The sequence below is a fragment of the Oncorhynchus masou genome, unplaced genomic scaffold (assembly GCF_036934945.1).
Source record: "Oncorhynchus masou masou isolate Uvic2021 unplaced genomic scaffold, UVic_Omas_1.1 unplaced_scaffold_3261, whole genome shotgun sequence".
Lineage (NCBI taxonomy): Eukaryota > Metazoa > Chordata > Actinopteri > Salmoniformes > Salmonidae > Oncorhynchus > Oncorhynchus masou.
In genome coordinates, this window is record NW_027009674.1 from 9,433 (window position 1) to 28,107 (window position 18,675).

An 18,675-nucleotide genomic window follows, 5' to 3' on the forward strand; every position below is an offset into this window, starting at 1 on the left:
CCCCACCCACCTGTTGTCCATAGTAGGAGGCTACATCTCTGTGTCCCTGTCTGTAACCCCCCCCACCTGTTGTCCATAGTAGGAGGCTACATCTCTGCGTCCCTGTCTGTAACCCCCCCCCACCTGTTGTCCATAGTAGGAGGCTACATCTCTGTGTCCCTGTCTGTAACCCCCCACCTGTTGTCCATAGTAGGAGGCTACATCTCTGCGTCCCTGTCTGTAACCCCCCCACCTGTTGTCCATAGTAGGAGGCTACATCTCCGTCCCTGTCTGTAACCCCCCACCTGTTGTCCATAGTAGGAGGCTACATCTCTGCGTCCCTGTCTGTAACCCCCACCTGTTGTCCATAGTAGGAGGCTACATCTCTGCGTCCCTGTCTGTAACCCCCACCCTGTTGTCCATAGTAGGAGGCTACATCTCTCGTCCCTGTCTGTAACCCCCACCTGTTGTCCATAGTAGGAGGCTACATCTCTGTGTCCCTGTCTGTAACCCCCCACCCCTGTTGTCCATAGTAGGAGGCTACATCTCTGCGTCCCTGTCTGTAACCCCCCCACCTGTTGTCCATAGTAGGAGGCTACATCTCTGCGTCCCTGTCTGTAACCCCCCCACCTGTTGTCCATAGTAGGAGGCTACATCTCTGTGTCCCTGTCTGTAACCCCCCACCTGTTGTCCATAGTAGGAGGCTACATCTCTGTGTCCCTGTCTGTAACCCCCCCACCTGTTGTCCATAGTAGGAGGCTACATCTCTGTGTCCCTGTCTGTAACCCCCCCCCACCTGTTGTCCATAGTAGGAGGCTACATCTCTGTGTCCCTGTGCAACCCCCCACCCTGTCCATAGTAGGAGGCTACATCTCTGTGTCCCTGTCTGTAACCCCCCTGTTGTCCATAGTAGGAGGCTACATCTCTGCGTCCCTGTCTGTAACCCCCACCTGTTGTCCATAGTAGGAGGCTACATCTCTGTGTCCCTGTCTGTAACCCCCCCCTGTTGTCCATAGTAGGAGGCTACATCTCTGTGTCCTGTCTGTAACCCCCACCTGTTGTCCATAGTAGGAGGCTACATCTCTGTGTCCCTGTCTGTAACCCCCCCACCTGTTGTCCATAGTAGGAGGCTACATCTCTGTGTCCCTGTCTGTAACCCCCCCACCTGTTGTCCATAGTAGGAGGCTACATCTCTGTGTCCCTGTCTGTCACCTGTTGTCCATAGTGCTACATCTCTGTCCCTGTCCCCCCCACCTGTTGTCCATAGTAGGAGGCTACATCTCTTTGTCCCTGTCTGTAACCCCCCACCTGTTGTCCATAGTAGGAGGCTACATCTCTGCGTCCCTGTCTGTAACCCCCCACCTGTTGTCCATAGTAGGAGGCTACATCTCTGTGTCCCTGTCTGTAACCCCCCCCCCCACCTGTTGTCCATAGTAGGAGGCTACATCTCTTTGTCCCTGTCTGTAACCCCCCCCCCCACCTGTTGTCCATAGTAGGAGGCTACATCTCTGCGTCCCTGTCTGTAACCCCCCACCTGTTGTCCATAGTAGGAGGCTACATCTCTGTGTCCCTGTCTGTAACCCCCCCACCTGTTGTCCATAGTAGGAGGCTACATCTCTGCGTCCCTGTCTGTATTCCCCCCCCACCTGTTGTCCATAGTAGGAGGCTACATCTCTGCGTCCCTGTCTGTAACCCCCCCACCTGTTGTCCATAGTAGGAGGCTACATCTCTGCGTCCCTGTCTGTAAGCCTCTGCGGCCTTGCTGAAGCTCTCCAGCTGCCTGCCTCTCTGCAGCCTGGCCTCGGCCCGGTAGTCCTCATACTCTGGGTCCTCCACATCCTGGTACTGAGAGAGGGACTGTGGAGGGGCCACTGCTGCTGCTGCTGCACGCCTCTGAGAGGGGGGATAGAGGGAGTGAGAGGAGTGGGGGAGAAAGAGAGGAGGAGGGGTAGAGATCAACTTTGCTGCTCCAATATATCAACTGCAACAACAGAACACCGACCAGGGTCTGAATCAACAACAGAACACCGACCAGGGTCTGAATCAACAACAGAACACCGACCAGGGTCTGAATCAACAACAGAACACCGACCAGGGTCTGAATCAACAACAGAACACCGACCAGGGTCTGAATCAACAACAGAACACCGAACAGGGTCCACCTCTCCATCAACAACAGAACACCGACCAGGGTCTGAATCAACAACAGAACACCGACCAGGGTCTGAATCAACAACAGAACACCGACCAGGGTCTGAATCAACAACAGAACACCGACCAGGGTCTGAATCAACAACAGAACACCGACCAGGGTCTGAATCAACAACAGAACACCGACCAGGGTCTGAATCAACAACAGAACACCGACCAGGGTCTGAATCAACAACAGAACACCGACCAGGGTCTGAATCAACAACAGAACACCGACCAGGGTCTGAATCAACAACAGAACACCGACCAGGGTCTGAATCCACCTCTCCATCAACAACAGGACACCTACCAGGGTCTCCATCAACAACAGAACACCGACCAGGGTCTGAATCAACAACAGAACACCGACCAGGGTCTGAATCAACAGCAGAACACCGACCAGGGTCTGAATCATCAACAGAACACCGACCAGGGTCTGAATCAACAACAGAACACCGACCAGGGTCTGAATCAACAACAGAACACCGACCAGGGTCTGAATCAACAACAGAACACCGACCAGGGTCTGAATCAACAACAGAACACCGACCAGGTCTGAATCCACCTCTCCATCTCCATCAACAACAGAACACCGACCAGGGTCTGAATCAACAACAGAACACCGACCAGGGTCTCCATGACCAGGGTCTGAATCAACAACAGAACACCGACCAGGGTCTGAATCAACAACAGAACACCGACCAGGGTCTCCATCAACAACAGAACACCGACCAGGGTCTGAATCAACAACAGAACACCGACCAGGGTCTGAATCAACAACAGAACACCGACCAGGGTCTGAATGAGGGTCTCCATCAACAACAGAACACCGACCAGGGTCTCCATCAACAACAGAACACCGACCAGGGTCTCCATCAACAACAGAACACCGACCAGGGTCTGAATCAACAACAGAACACCGACCAGGGTCTGAATCAACAATAGAACACCGACCAGGGTCTCCATCAACAACAGAACACCGACCAGGGTCTGAATCAACAACAGAACGACCAGGGTCTGAATCAACAACAGAACACCGGGTCTGAATCAACAACAGAACACCGACCAGGGTCTGAATCAACAACAGAACACCGACCAGGGTCTGAATCAACAACAGAACACCGACCAGGGTCTGAATCAACAACAGAACACCGACCAGGGTCAGAATCAACAACAGAACACCGACCAGTGTCTGAATCCACCTCTCCATCAACAATAGAACACCGACCAGGGTCAGAATCAACAACAGAACACCGACCAGTGTCTGAATCCACCTCTCCATCAACAATAGAACACCGACCAGGGTCTCCATCAACAACAGAACACCGACCAGGGTCTGAATCAACAACAGGACACCGACCAGGGTCTCCATCAACAACAGAACACCGACCAGGGTCTGAATCAACAACAGAACACCGACCAGGGTCTGAATCAACAACAGAACACCGACCAGGGTCTGAATCAACAACAGAACACCGACCAGGGTCTGAATCAACAACAGACCACCGACCAGGGTCTGAATCAACAACAGAACACCGACCAGGGTCTCCATCAACAACAGAACACCGACCAGGGTCTGAATCAACAACAGAACACCGACCAGGGTCTGAATCAACAACAGAACACCGACCAGGTCTGAATCAACAACAGAACATCAACAACAGAACAGGGTCTCCATCAACAACAGAACACCGACCATGGTCTCCATCAACAACAGAACACCCGACCAGGGTCTGAATCAACAACAGAACACAGACCAGGGTCTGAATCAACAACAGAACACCGACCAGGGTCTCCATCAACAACAGAACACCGACCAGGGTCTGAATCAACAACAGAACACCGACCAGGGTCTGAATCAACAACAGAACACCAACCAGGGTCTGAATCAACAACAGAACACCAGAACACCTCTCCATCAACAACAGGACACCTACCAGGGTCTCCATCAACAACAGAACACCGACCAGGGTCTCCATCAACAACAGAACACCGACCAGGGTCTCCATCAACAACAGAACACCGACCAGGGTCTCCATCAACAACAGAACACCGACCAGGGTCTGAATCAACAGCAGAACACCGACCAGGGTCTCCATCAACAACAGAACACCGACCAGGGTCTCCATCAACAACAGAACACCGACCAGGGTCTGACCAGAACACCGGTCTGAATCCATCAGAACAACAGAACACAACAGAACACCGACCAGGGTCTGAATCAACAACAGAACACCGACCAGGGTCAGAATCAACAACAGAACACAGACCAGGGTCTGAATCCACCTCTCCATCGTGAATAAATGAGGTGTGTGATGCTTGGAAGGGGAGGCAGGTAACATATGCCTGGAAGGGGAAGCAGGTGAGAGATGCCTGGAAGGGGAGGCAGGTGAGAGATGCTTGGAAGGGGAGGCAGGTGAGAGATGCCTGGAAGGGGAGGCAGTTGAGTAATGCTTGGAAGGAGAGGCAGGTGAGAGATGCCTGGAAGGGGAGGCAGGTGAGAGATGCCTGGAAGGGGAGGCAGGTGAGAGACGCTTGGAAGGGGAGGCAGGTGAGTGACGCTTGGAAGGGGAGGCAGGTAACATATGCCTGGAAGGGGAAGCAGGTGAGAGATGCCTGGAAGGGGAGGCAGGTGAGAGATGCCTGGAAGGGGAGGCAGGTGAGTGAGTAATGCTTGGAAGGAGAGGCAGGTGAGAGATGCCTGGAAGGGAGGCAGGTGAGTGATGCCTGGAAGGAGAGGCAGGTGAGTGATGCCTGGAAGGGGAGGCAGGTGATGGCTGGAAGGGAGGCAGGTGGTGATGCTTGGAAGGGGAGGCAGGTGAGTGATGCTTGGAAGGGGAGGCAGGTGGTGACGCTTGGAATGGGAGGCAGGTGAGTGATGCTTGGAAGGGAGGCAGGTGAGTGATGCTAGGAAGGAGGCAGGAGTGATGCTTGGAAGGAGAGGCAGGTGAGCTTGGAATGGCAGGTGAGTGATGCTTGTCTCGAGGCAGGTGAGTGATGCTTGGAAGGAGGCAGGTGGTAGGGCAGGTGAGTGATCTTGGAAGGGGGATCAGGTGGTGATGCTTGGAAGGGGAGGCAGGTGGCGATGGTGGTGTGTACCTTGATCCTTGCTGTGAGTACGGGGGGTGTGTGTGTGTACCTTGTCTCGATCCTTGCTCTGAGTACGGGGGGTGTGCTCTGGGGCCACAACGTTCCTCACAGGGCCCTCGTCCAACATAGACCTCAGAAACTGCTCTGTCTGCACCAGACAGTAACTACACACACACACACACACACACACACACACACACACACACACACACACACACACACACACACATTAGCTACTACTATTTATATATGAAACACTAACACACCCCTACCCCGATTTAAGTTTGTGTGTGTGGACTGTAACTGTGTGTGTGTGTGTGTCTGTAACTGTGTGTGTGTGTCTCTGTGGACTGCAACTGTGTGTGTGTGTGTGTGTGTGTGTGTGTGTGTGATGTGTCTGTAACTGTGTGTGTGTGTGTCTCTGTGGACTGCAACTGTGTGTGTGTGTGTGTGTGTGTCTGTAACTGTGTGTGTGTGTGTTTCTGTGTACTGTAACTCTGTGTGTGTGTGTGTGTCTGTCTCTGTGGACTGTAACTGTGTGTGTGTGTGTGTGTGTGTGTGTGTGTGTGTCTCTGTGTGTGTGTGTGTGTATGTAACTCTGTGTGTGTGTGTGTGTGTGTGTGTGTGTGTGTGTGTGTGTGTGTGTGTGTGTGTACTTGTGGTCTCTGAAGATGTCCTGTAGGAAGTGTCTGTCCATGCTGGGGAACAGGTCAAACAGCTGAGACTCTTTCATCATGGCAGCTCCATCTCTCCTGTTAACACCACCTGGACCAGACTGAGGAGGAGAGAGACAGGTCAGGAGAGCTGAGTCTCCATCTCTCCTGTTAACACCACCTGGACCAGACTGAGGAGGGAGAGAGACAGGTCAGAGAGCTGAGTTCCATCTCTCCTGGTTAACACCACCTGGACCAGACTGAGGAGGAGAGAGACAGGTCAGGAGAGCTGAGTCTCCATCTCTCCTGTTAACACCACCTGGACCAGACTGAGGAGGAGAGACAGACAGGTCAGAGAGCTGAGTCTCCATCTCTCCTGTTAACACCACCTGGACCAGACTGAGAGAGACAGGTCAGAGAGCTGAGTCTCCATCTCTCCTGTTAACACCAACTGGACCAGACTGAGGAGGAGAGAGACAGGTCAGAGAGCTGAGTCTCCATCTCTCCTGTTAACACCACCTGGACCAGACTGAGGAGGAGGAGAGACAGGTCAGAGAGCTGAGTCTCCATCTCTCCTGTTAACACCACCTGGACCAGACTGAGGAGGAGAGAGAGACAGGTCAGAGAGCTGAGTCTCCATCTCTCCTGTTAACACCACCTGGACCAGACTGAGGAGGAGAGACAGACAGGTCAGAGGGCTGAGTCTCCATCTCTCCTGTTAACACCACCTGGACCAGACTGAGGAGGAGAGAGACAGACAGGTCAGAGAGCTGAGTCTCCATCTCTCCTGTTAACACCACCTGGACCAGACTGAGGAGGAGAGAGACAGGTCAGAGAGCTAGTCTCCATCTCCTGTTAACACCACCTGGACCAGACTGAGGAGGAGAGAGAGACAGGTCAGAGAGCTGAGTCTCCATCTCTCCTGTTAACACCACCTGGACCAGACTGAGGAGGAGAGAGAGACAGGTCAGAGAGCTGGTCTCCATCTCTCCTGTTAACACCACCTGGACCAGACTGAGGGAGGAGAGAGAGACAGGTCAGAGGCTGAGTCTCCATCTCTCCTGTTAACACCACCTGGACCAGACTGAGGAGAGAGAGACAGGTCAGAGAGCTGAGTCTCCATCTCCTGTTAACACCACCTGGACCAGACTGAGGGGGGGAGAGAGAGACAGGTCAGAGAGCTGAGTCTCCATCTCTCCTGTTAACACCACCTGGACCAGACTGAGGAGGAGAGAGAGACAGGTCAGAGAGCTGAGTCTCCATCTCTCCTGTTAACACCACCTGGACCAGACTGAGGAGGAGAGAGAGACAGGTCAGAGAGCTGAGTCTCCATCTCTCCTGTTAACTACCTGGACCAGACTGAGGAGGAGAGACAGACAGGTCAGGAGAGCTGAGTCTCCATCTCTCCTGTTAACACCACCTGGACCAGACTGAGGAGAGAGAGACAGGTCAGAGAGCTGAGTCTCCATCTCTCCTGTTAACACCACCTGGACCAGACTGAGGAGGAGAGAGAGACAGGTCAGAGAGCTGAGTCTCCATCTCTCCTGTTAACACCACCTGGACCAGACTGAGGAGGGAGAGAGAGACAGGTCAGAGAGCTGAGTCTCCATCTCTCCTGTTAACACCACCTGGACCAGACTGAGGAGGGAGAGAGACAGGTCAGAGAGCTGAGTCTCCATCTCTCCTGTTAACACCACCTGGACCAGACTGAGGAGGAGAGAGAGACAGGTCAGAGAGCTGAGTCTCCATCTCTCCTGTTAACACCACCTGGACCAGACTGAGGAGAGAGAGACAGGTCAGAGAGCTGAGTCTCCATCTCTCCTGTTAACACCACCTGGACCAGACTGAGGAGGAGAGAGACAGACAGGTCAGAGAGCTGAGTCTCCATCTCTCCTGTTAACACCACCTGGACCAGACTGAGGAGGAGAGAGACAGGTCAGAGAGCTGAGTCTCCATCTCTCCTGTTAACACCACCTGGACCAGACTGAGGAGGAGAGAGACAGGTCAGAGAGCTGAGTCTCCATCTCTCCTGTTAACACCACCTGGACCAGACTGAGGGAGGAGAGAGAGAGACAGGTCAGAGGCTGAGTCTCCATCTCTCCTGTTAACACCACCTGGACCAGACTGAGGGGGAGGAGAGAGAGACAGGTCAAATCAGAAGGTGAAGGGTGATGCCAGTGTGTGTGTGTGTGTGTGTGTGTGTGTGTGTGTGTGTGTGTGTGTGTGTGTGTGTGTGTGTGTTACCCTCTCCATGTTCTCCTGTAGGCCGGCTCTTCAGTGTGATGTCTCCTGAGAGAGACATGAGGGGCGGGGACTACCTCCCAGTGGTCAGGATTGGCAACTCATCCCGAGCCTCCGATTGGCCGCTCGGAGGCAAAGCCGTCTGGACCAATCAGGAAGTGAGCTGGGCGTGACCCGTCCCTGAGCCCGGTTTTGGCCGTCTGTGATTCGCCCCAGTGGACAGAGCCTGGTAAACCAGGAAGTAGAGCAGGATAGAACAGGAAAACATGGGTAATGAAGTTTTAGTTTACCCGTAGTTTTGTAGTTTTTAGGATCTTTAAAACAAACTGTAACTTGCGAAAGATTCCACACGGATGATGTATCAGCAAATCTATATTATATTACAGTAAGACACAAATCTATATTATATTACAGTAAGACACAAAACTATATTATATTACAGTAAGACACAAATCTATATTATATTACAGTAAGACACAAAACTATATTATATTACAGTAAGACACAAATCTATATTATATTACAGTAAGACACAAAACTATATTATATTACAGTAAGACACAAAACTATATTATATTACAGTAAGACACAAATCTATATTATATTACAGTAAGACACAAAACTATATTATGTGTGTGTGTGTGTGTGTGTGTGTATGTGTTACCTGGGTCAGTGGTGTGTGTGTGTGTGTGTGTGTGTTGCCTGGGTTAGTGGTGTGTGTGTGTGTTACATGGGTCAGTGGTGTGTGTGTGTTACATGGGTCAGTGGTGTGTGTGTGTTACATGGGTCAGTGGTGTGTGTGTGTGTGTGTGTGTGTGTGTGTGTGTGTACTCACTCTCTTGTAGTAGATGGTAGGAGAGTGCTGCTTGTCTCTGCTTCTCCTAGAAAGACAACCGCAGACTTAAAACACACACACACACACTCACTGACCCATGTAACACACACACCCTGACCCATGTATACACACACACACACCACACACACACACACACCCGGCCAGGTAACACCACCGCCAGGTAACACACCACACCATGACCTGTAACACACACACACACACCCACAGGCCCAGGTAAACACACACACACACACCACTGACCCATGTAACACACACACACAAACACCACTGACCCAGGTAACACACACACACCACTGACCCAGGTAACACACCCCCCCCCCACTGACCCAGGTAACACGCACACACCACTGACCCAGGTAACACACACACACACACCACTGACCCAGGTAACACACACACACACCCCCACGGCCAGGTAACACACCACTGACCCAGGTAAACACACACACACCACTGACCCATGTAACACACACACACCGACCCAGGTAAACACACACACCACTGACCCAGGTACACACACACACACACACCACTGACCCATGTAAACACACACACACACACCGCTGACCCAGGTAACACACACACACACCACTGACAGGTAAACACACACACACACACACACACACCACTGACCCAGGTAACACACACACACAAACACACCACTGACCCAGGTAACACACACACACACACACACCACTGACCCAGGTAACACACACAAACACACACCACTGACCCATGTAACACACACACACCCCACTGACCCAGGTAACACACACACACACCACTAACCCAGGTAACACACACACACACACACACACCACTGACCCATGTAAACACACACACACACACCACTGGCCAGGTGACACACACACACACACACACCACTGACCCAGGTAACACACACACCCCACCTGACCCAGGTAACACACACACACCCCAGCTGACCCAGGTAACACCCCCCACCTGACCCAGGTAACACACACACACACACACACCACTGACCCAGGTAACACACACACCCCACTGACAGTTAACACACCCCCCCACCGACCCAGGTAACACACACACACCCCCCACCGACCCAGGTAACACACACACACCACCCACCTGGCCCGGGTAACACACCCCCCACTGACCCAGTTAACACCCCCCCACCGACCCAGGTAACACACACCCACACCCCACCTGACCCGGGTAACACACACCCCCCCCACCTGACCCAGGTAACACACACACCCCACCTGACCCAGGTAACACACACACACCCCCACCTGACCCAGGTAACACACACACACCCCACCTGACCCAGGTAACACACACACACCCCACCTGACCCAGGTAACACACCCCACCCTGACCCAGGGTAACACACACACACACACACCCCACCTGACCAGGTAACACACCCCACCCCACCCAGGTTAACACACACCCCACCCTGACTCAGGTAACACACACCTGGACAGTGTCCTTCCATTTCTGGTGCAGCAGTCTGGCCATGTTGAGGTCCATCCTCACAGAGTAGTCATCAGGAGAACACACACCTGGCAACCAAGCACAGGAGAGCTGAGGGAGTGTGTTTGGGGTGTGTGTTACCTGGGTCAGTGGGGTGTGTGTGTTACCTGGGTCAGTGGTGTGTGTGTGTGTGTGTGTTACCTGGGTCAGTGGTGTGTGTGTGTGTGTGTGTTACCTGGGTCAGTGGTGTGTGTGTGTGTGTGTGTTACCTGGGTCAGTGGTGTGTGTGTGTGTGTGTGTGTGTGTGTGTGTGTGTGTGTGTGTGTGTGTGACCTGGGTCAGTGGTGTGTGTGTGTGTGTCACCTGGGTCAGTGGTGTGTGTGTGTGTGTGTGTCACCTGGGTCAGTGGTGTGTGTGTGTGTCCTGGGTCAGTGGTGTGTGTGTGTGTGTGTGTGTGTGTGTGTGTGTGTGTGTGTGTGTGTGTGTTACATGGGTCAGTGGTGTGTGTGTGTGTGTGTTACCTGGGTCAGTGGTGTGTGTGTGTGTGTCACCTGGGTCAGTGGTGTGTGTGTGTGTGTGTGTGTGTGTGTGTGTGTTACCTGGGTCAGTGGTGTGTGTGTGTGTGTGTGTGTTACCTGGGTCAGTGGTGTGTGTGTGTGTGTTACCTGGGTCAGAGGTGTGTATGTGTGTGTGTGTGTGTTACCTGGGTCAGAGGTGTGTATGTGTGTGTGTGTGTTACCTGGGTCAGTGGTGTGTGTGTGTGTGTGTTACATGGGTCAGTGGTGTGTGTGTGTGTTACCTGGGTCAGTGGTGTGTATGTGTTACCTGGGTCAGTGGTGTGTGTGTGTGTGTTACCTGGGTCAGTGGGGTGTGTGTGTGTGTGTTACCTGGGTCAGTGGGGTGTGTGTGTGTGTGTTACCTGGGTCAGTGGTGTGTGTGTGTGTGTGTTACCTGGGTCAGTGGTGTGTGTGTGTGTGTTACCTGGGTCAGTGGTGTGTGTGTGTGTGTGTTACCTGGGTCAGTGGTGTGTGTGTGTGTGTGTGTGTGTGTTACCTGGTAGGACAGGGCCAAACAGCTCAACCAGCTGCAGAGCCAGTTCTGTAGGCAGCTTCAGTTCAACACTCTGGATGTCCACGAGTCTGTCCCTCCTCTTCTCCTTCTCCATCCTCCTTTCCTCTCCTCCTCCTCCTCTCTCTCTCCATCTCCTCCAGCTGGGCAGGAGCGACTGGGTCACCTCGTCTATGCAATACAGCTCCTCGTCTCCCTCCTCCTCCTCCCTCTCCCATTTCTCCCACTGCTCTGCGCCAGCTCCGCCCTCCGAGTCCCGAACCACTTCCTGCTCCGCCGCATCTCTTCCTGGTGGTCTGTGCTCCAGACGAGTGGACTCTCCCAAGGGGTGTTTTGTTCCTCTGAGCCACCCCGCCCCCACACACCGGATGGTTCAGTCCACTAACCCCTAACCCTTGTCCACGCCCCTCCTGTCCTCCACGCCTCCTCTTCCTCCTCCCTTCTTCCCAATACAACAACCGCCTCACTACCAGAACGGCTGGAGGCCGAAGCCTGCTCTCCTGGGGGCGTAACCCGCCTCTCTGTCCTCTCCTCCAGCCCCACACGTACGGCCATGTCCAGATCTTCATCACCCTCTTCTTCATCATCATCCTCTTCCTCGAGGAACAGTCTCTCTCCAGAGTCTAGCAACAGATTACTGGTCCACTCCAGATCCTGAGGGAGGGAGGAACCAATGACATATTTAAAATAAATTTAGGATGGCCTTGCTATATAGGGGACGGGACCCTACTGCCTCCCCATATAGGGGACGGGGCCCTACTGCCTCCCCATATAGGGGACGGGGCCCTACTGGTTCGCCACATAGGGGACGGGGCCCTACTGCCTCGCCACATAGGGGACGGGAACCTACTGCCTCGCTATATAGGGGACGGGGCCCTACTGCCTCGCTATATAGGGGACGGGGCCCTACTGCCTCCCCATATAGGGGACGGGGCCCTACTGCCTCGCCACATAGGGGACGGGGCCCTACTGCCTCGCCACATAGGGGACGGGGTCCTACAGCCTCGCCATATAGGGGACGGGGCCCTACTGCCTCGCCACATAGGGGACGGGCCCTACTGCCTCGCCACATAGGGACGGGGCCCTACTGCCTCGCCACATAGGGGCCCGGGGGCCCTACTGCCTCGCCACATAGGGGACGGGGCCCTACTGCCTCGCCATATAGGGGACGGGGCCCTACTGCCTCGCCACATAGGGGACGGGGCCCTACTGCCTCGCCACATAGGGGACGGGGTCCTACAGCCTCGCTATGGGGGGGCCCCTACTGCCTCGCCACATAGGGGATGGGGCCCTACTGCCTCGCCACATAGGGGACGGGGCCCTACTGCCTCGCCACATAGTGGACGGGGCCCTACTGCCTCGCTATATAGGGGACGGGGTCCTACAGCCTCGCTATATAGGGGACGGGGTCCTACTGCCTCGCTATATAGGGGACGGGGTCCTACAGCCTCGCTATATAGGGGACGGGGTCCTACAGCCTCGCTATATAGGGGACGGGGCCCTACTGCCTCGCCACATAGGGGACGGGGCCCTACTGCCTCGCCACATAGGGGACGGGGCCCTACTGCCTCGCCACATAGGGGACGTGGCCCTACTGCCTCGCCATATAGGGGACGGGGTCCTACAGCCTCGCTATATAGGGGACGGGGCCCTACTGCCTCGCCACATAGGGGACGGGGCCCTACTGCCTCGCCACATAGGGGACGGGGCCCTACTGCCTCGCCACATAGGGGACGGGGCCCTACTGCCTCGCCACATAGGGGGCGGGGCCATACTGCCTCGCCACATAGGGGGCGGGGCCATACGGCCTCCCCACATAGGGGCCATACGGCCTCCCCACATAGGGGCCATACGGCCTCCCCACATAGGGGCCATACGGCCTCCCCACATAGGGGAGGCAAGAGCCAATAGGGCAAGAGGAAATAGGGCAAGAGGAAATAGTGCAAGAGCCAATAGGGCAAGAGTAAATAGGGCAGGAACCAATAGGGAAAGAGGAAATAGGGCAGGAGCCAATAGGGAAAGAGGAAATAGGGCAGGAGCCAATAGGGCAAGAGGAAATAGGGCAAGAGGAAATAGGACAAGAGGAAATAGGACAAGAGGAAATTGGGCAAGAGGAAATAGGTCAAGAGGAAATTGGGCAGGAACCAATAGGGAAAGAGGAAATAGGGCAGGAACCAATAGGGAAAGAGGAAATAGGGCAGGAGCCAATAGGGCAAGAGGGAATAGGGCAAGAGGAAATAGGGCAGGAGCCAATAGGGCAAGAGGAAATGGGGCAAGAGGAAATGGGGCAAGAGGAAATGGGGCAAGAGGAAATGGGGCAAGAGGAAATGGGGCAAGAGGAAATAGTGCAAGAGGAAATAGGGCAAGAGGAAATAGTGCAAGAGGAAATAGGGCAGGAGGAAATAGGGCAGGAGGAAATAGGGCAGGAACCAATAGGGCAAGAGGAAATAGGGCAGGAGGAAATAGGGCAGGAGCCAATAGGGAAAGAGGAAATAGGGCAGGAGGAAATAGGGCAGGAGCCAATAGGGAAAGAGGAAATAGGGCAAGAGGAAATAGTGCAAGAGACAATAGGGCAAGAGGAAATAGGGCAGGAACCAATAGGGCAAGAGGAAATAGGGCAGGAGCCAATAGGGCAAGAGGAAATAGGACAGGAGCCAATAGGGCAAGAGGAAATAGGACAGGAGCCAATAGGGCAAGAGGAAATAGGGCAGGAACCAAGAGGGAAAGAGGAAATAGGGCAGGAGCCAATAGGGCAAGAGCCAATAGGGCAAGAGAAAATAGGGCAGGAACCAATAGGGAAAGAGGAAATAGGGCAGGAACCAATAGGGCAAGAGGAAATAGTGCAAGAGGAAATAGGGCAGGAGGAAATAGGGCAAGAGGAAATAGGGCAGGAACCAATAGGGCAAGAGGAAATAGTGCAAGAGGAAATAGGGCAGGAGCCAATAGGGAAAGAGGAAATAGGGCAGGAACCAATAGGGAAAGAGGAAATAGGGCAGGAACCAATAGGGAAAGAGGAAATAGGGCAGGAACCAATAGGGAAAGAGGAAATAGGGCAGGAACCAATAGGGCAAGAGGGAATAGGGCAGGAACCAATAGGGAAAGAGGAAATAGGGCAGGAACCAATAGGGCAAGAGGGAATAGGGCAGGAACCAATAGGGAAAGAGCAAATAGGCTGCTCTGGCTCAGACAAGGCTTTCTTCCTTTACACAGATAGAGCCTCAGCCAACACAACAACACACAATAAACAACAATAATAACAACAACACCACACAATAAACAACACCACACAATAAACAACAACACACAATAAACAACAACACACAATAAACAATAATAACAATAACACCACACAATAAACAACAATAACACCACACAATAAACAACAACACACAACAAACAATAATAATAACACCAACACAAAATAAACAACAACAACAATAATAATAAACAGCAAACACCCCGACCTGCTGACACTTGTCATAGAGGTCCTCCAGAGTGTGTCTGTTGACCAGTTTAAAATGGCGCCTGAGAATGACGAGGTTCTGCTGTCTGGTCCGGCCCTCCTCCAGCTCCCTCTCCTCCACCTGGCTCCCCTTCTCGTGCGTCACACGGTATGGCACCACGCGCTGGCCGGAGGGGTGAACCGCAACGCCCGCCGAGACCGCCGCCGAGACCTCTGGGAGGAAACGGGAAGGGTTGCCGTGGAGAATGGCGAGGGTGTTGTTAGGGGGAAAGTGGTATCCCGCGGCCACGGTTGGGTTGTCGCGACGATTGTGGTCGAGACGCCAGAGGAAGGCAAAGTCTTGCGGGTCGGTCTGGGAGGAGCGATCTGTGTCGGCCAATGACGGAGGAGGGGAGGGGCGGTGGGGGTTAGGGTAGAGGTCAGGGTTGAGATTAGGGTAGAGGTCGGGGTCGAGGTTAGGGCTGAGGTTAGGGTTGAGATCGAGGTTAGGGTTAAGGATAGAGTCGAGGTCAAGGTTGAGGTTAGGGTTAAGGTCAGAGTCGAGGTCAGGGTTAAGGTTAGGGTTAAGGTCAGAGTCGAGATTAGGGTTGAGGTCAGGTTTGAGGTTAGGGTCGAGGTTAGGGTCGAGATCAGAGTCGAGATTAGGGTCGAGATCAGAGTCGAGATTAGGGTCGAGATCAGAGTGGAGATTAGGGTTAAGGTCAGAGTCGAGATTAGGGTTGAGGTCAGGTTTGAGGTTAGGGTCGAGGTTAGGGTCGAGATCAGAGTCGAGATTAGGGTCGAGATTAGGGTCGAGATCAGAGTGGAGATTAGGGTCGAGATCAGAGTGGAGATAAGGGGCAAGGTCAGAGTGGAGATTAGGGGCAAGGTCAGAGTTAGGGTTAAGGTCAGGGGCAAGGTCAGAGTCGAGGTTAGGGTTAAGGTCGAGGTTTGGGTCGAGATCAGAGTCGAGATTAGGGTCAAGGTCAGAGTTAGGGTTAAGGTCAGGGGCAAGGTCAGAGTCGAGGTTAGGGTTAAGGTCGAGGTTCGGGTCGAGATCAGAGTCGAGATTAGGGGCAAGGTCAGAGTTAGGGTTAAGGTTAGGGTCGAGGTCAGAGTCGAGATTAGGGGCAAAATCAGAGTTAAGGTTAAGGTTAGGGTCGAGGTCAGAGTCGAGATTAGGGGCAAGGTCAGAGTCGAGATTAGGGGCAAGGTCAGAGTTAGGGTTAAGGTTAGGGTCGAGGTCAGAGTCGAGATTAGGGGCAAGGTCAGAGTCGAGATTAGGGGCAAGGTCAGAGTTAGGGTTAAGGTTAGGGTCGAGGTCAGAGTCGAGATTAGGGTCGAGGTCAGAGTCGAGATTAGGGGCAAGGTCAGAGTTAGGGTTAAGGTCAGGGTCGAGGTCAGAGTCGAGATTAGGGTCGAGGTCAGAGTCGAGATTAGGGTCGAGGTCAGAGTCGAGATTAGGGTTGAGGTCTGAGTTAGGGTTAAGGTCAGGGGCAAGGTCAGAGTCGAGATTAGGGTCGAGGTCAGAGTCGAGATTAGGGTCGAGGTCAGGGTCTGTCTGTGGTTTGGGGGAGGGAGGGGTGTGGTTTGTGAAGGTGAGCGCCAGCTTGCACTGTTTCTCAGCCCAGCGACTCTGCCTCTGCTCCTCACTGCCCCCACCAAGATGGCCGACTTCACCTTCCATCCTGGTCTCACTAGCGTCAGTACACTGACTGACCTCACCAACATGGCTGCCTTCACCAGCTTCCACACTGCACTCAACAATATAGCTGTCACTATCAGTACACTGACTGCCCCGACCAAGATGGCCGACTTCACCTTCCATCCTGGTCTCACTAGCGTCCGTGCACTGACTGACCTCACCAACATGGCTGTCACTATCAGTACACTGACTGACCTTACCAAGATGGCTTCCTCCTACCTCCAACAAGTCTTTCTCAACTAAACCCCGAGTCCCCCCCTCTCCGGCAGCCTGAATGGTCTCTCCCTCCCTCTGCTCCACGGTGTTGGATCCAACCACCTGGGTTGAGTTAGGGTCAGCCAACACACAGTCAGGTAATTCCTCCCGACTCAGGACTCTGTCTTTATCAGCCTCCCCTCTCCTCCCTCCTGCCTCACCCCTCTCTCCTCCTTCTCCAAGGGAACGGTCTGAGCTAAGGGAGGGGACGGGGGAGGGGAAGGTGGGCAGGGGGAAGGAGTCAACACCTGTCTGTAAGAGCTCTAGAAGCTTCTGGAACTCTGTGACATGAGGCCCGCGACCAGGATGCCCTTCTGATTGGCTGCCTCTGGGATCTGCCTCCTCCCCCTCACCACCTCTCTCTCCCTCCCTCCCAGCGCGCCTTCCATTCCTTCCTCCTCCTCCTCTTCTTTGCTCCAGTACCTCCTCTGAAGGCCAGTCTCCAACAAACTCCAACAACTCAGGCCTCACCCTCTCTCCCCCATCCCTCACCCTCTCTCCCCCATCCCTCACCCTCTCTCCCACCAACTTCCCTCCTCCATCCTCTCTCTCCATCCCCTCGCTCACTGATTGGCTCGCGTCCTTCACTATGACAGCAGGCTCCAGCCTATCAGAGTCTGTCTTCCTAGTTCTACTCCTCCTCTCTTTCCTCACCCTCTGACCAATCGACTCGGAGAAAGCCACGGGCCTCTCGTCGTCACCATGGAAATCTGCCTAAACACAGCCTCCACCAGACAGTGGGGAATTCCTGTCTCTCCCTCCCCCTGTTCCCCTCGTCGTCCCGGGTTGCCACGGAGCTTCCGGGTCAAAGGCCACCACTCCTAAATCAAGAATATCCTCCTCATCCAGAATTTTAGAATTGTCCAGAATTCCACATTTTTCCTTTTCACCGAGGGACTCTGTGGAGCCGTGGGCAGAGCTGTGACCCGGGGTTATGGCTCTGCCGGAGCGGCCGACTGACGACACGTCGGGAAGCCAGGAGAAGAGCTGGGGGCAGGACCTCTCAGAGCCCTGGACCAATCGCTGCTCTCCTACCAGGTCACGGCGGGCCTTGTCTGAGGACTTGGGCCTATCAGGAGAAAGAGACAGAGAGACAGAGACAGAGAGAAAGAAAGACAGAGAGAGAGACAGAGACAGAGAGAGACAGAGACAGAGAGAGACAGAGACAGAGAGAAAGAGAGAAAGCGAGACAGAGACAGAGAGAGAGACAGAGAGAGAGAAAGAGAGACAGAGACAGAGAGAAAGTGAGACAGAGAAAGAGATCACCTTTTCATTGTGACTTCAATTCAAGGGAAAAGACGAGGCATCTATTGTGATGCAGCCTGAAACTAACCCTAGCCCTGGGCCCTAGCCCTGGGCCCTAACCCTAGGCCCTAACCCTGGCCCCTAGCCCTGGGCCCTAACCCTAGGCCCTAACCCTGGGCCCTAACCCTGGCCCCTAGCCCTGGGCCCTAAACCCTGGGCCTAAACCCTAACCCTGGGCCCTAACCCTGGCCCCTAGGCCCTGGGCCCTAACCCTAGGCCCTAACCCTGGGCCCTAACCCTGGGCCCTAAACCCTGGGCCTAAACCCTAGGCCCTAACCCTGGGCCCTAACCCTGGCCCCTAGCCCTAGGCCCTGGCCCCTAGCCCTGGGCCCTAACCCTGGGCCCTAACCCTGGGGCCCTAGCCCTGGGGCCCTAGCCCTGGGCCCTAACCCTGGGCCCTAACCCTAACCCTGGGCCCTAACCCTAGGCCCGAACC

At 54.2% G+C, this 18,675-nt stretch overlaps 1 protein-coding gene and 1 long non-coding RNA gene across 2 annotated transcripts; both read right to left on the bottom strand.

Annotated features, from left to right (window-relative positions):
• Positions 1-1,672: 1,672 nt before the first annotated feature.
• On the bottom strand, positions 1,673-17,451 carry LOC135534327 (uncharacterized; the record flags this gene model as incomplete). Its single annotated transcript, XM_064961362.1, has 6 exons — positions 14,997-17,451; positions 11,926-12,186; positions 8,157-8,171; positions 5,916-6,034; positions 5,309-5,423; positions 1,673-1,872 (listed from the first exon to the last, which is right to left on the bottom strand). Coding segments are annotated over exons 1-6 (2,516 nt in total), but the record flags the coding sequence as incomplete, so codon positions are not given.
• On the bottom strand, positions 8,338-11,599 carry LOC135534329 (uncharacterized). Its single transcript, XR_010454665.1, has 3 exons — positions 11,518-11,599; positions 8,989-9,034; positions 8,338-8,379 (listed from the first exon to the last, which is right to left on the bottom strand). It is a non-coding gene; the product is annotated as an uncharacterized LOC135534329 (long non-coding RNA).
• Positions 17,452-18,675: the final 1,224 nt, after the last annotated feature.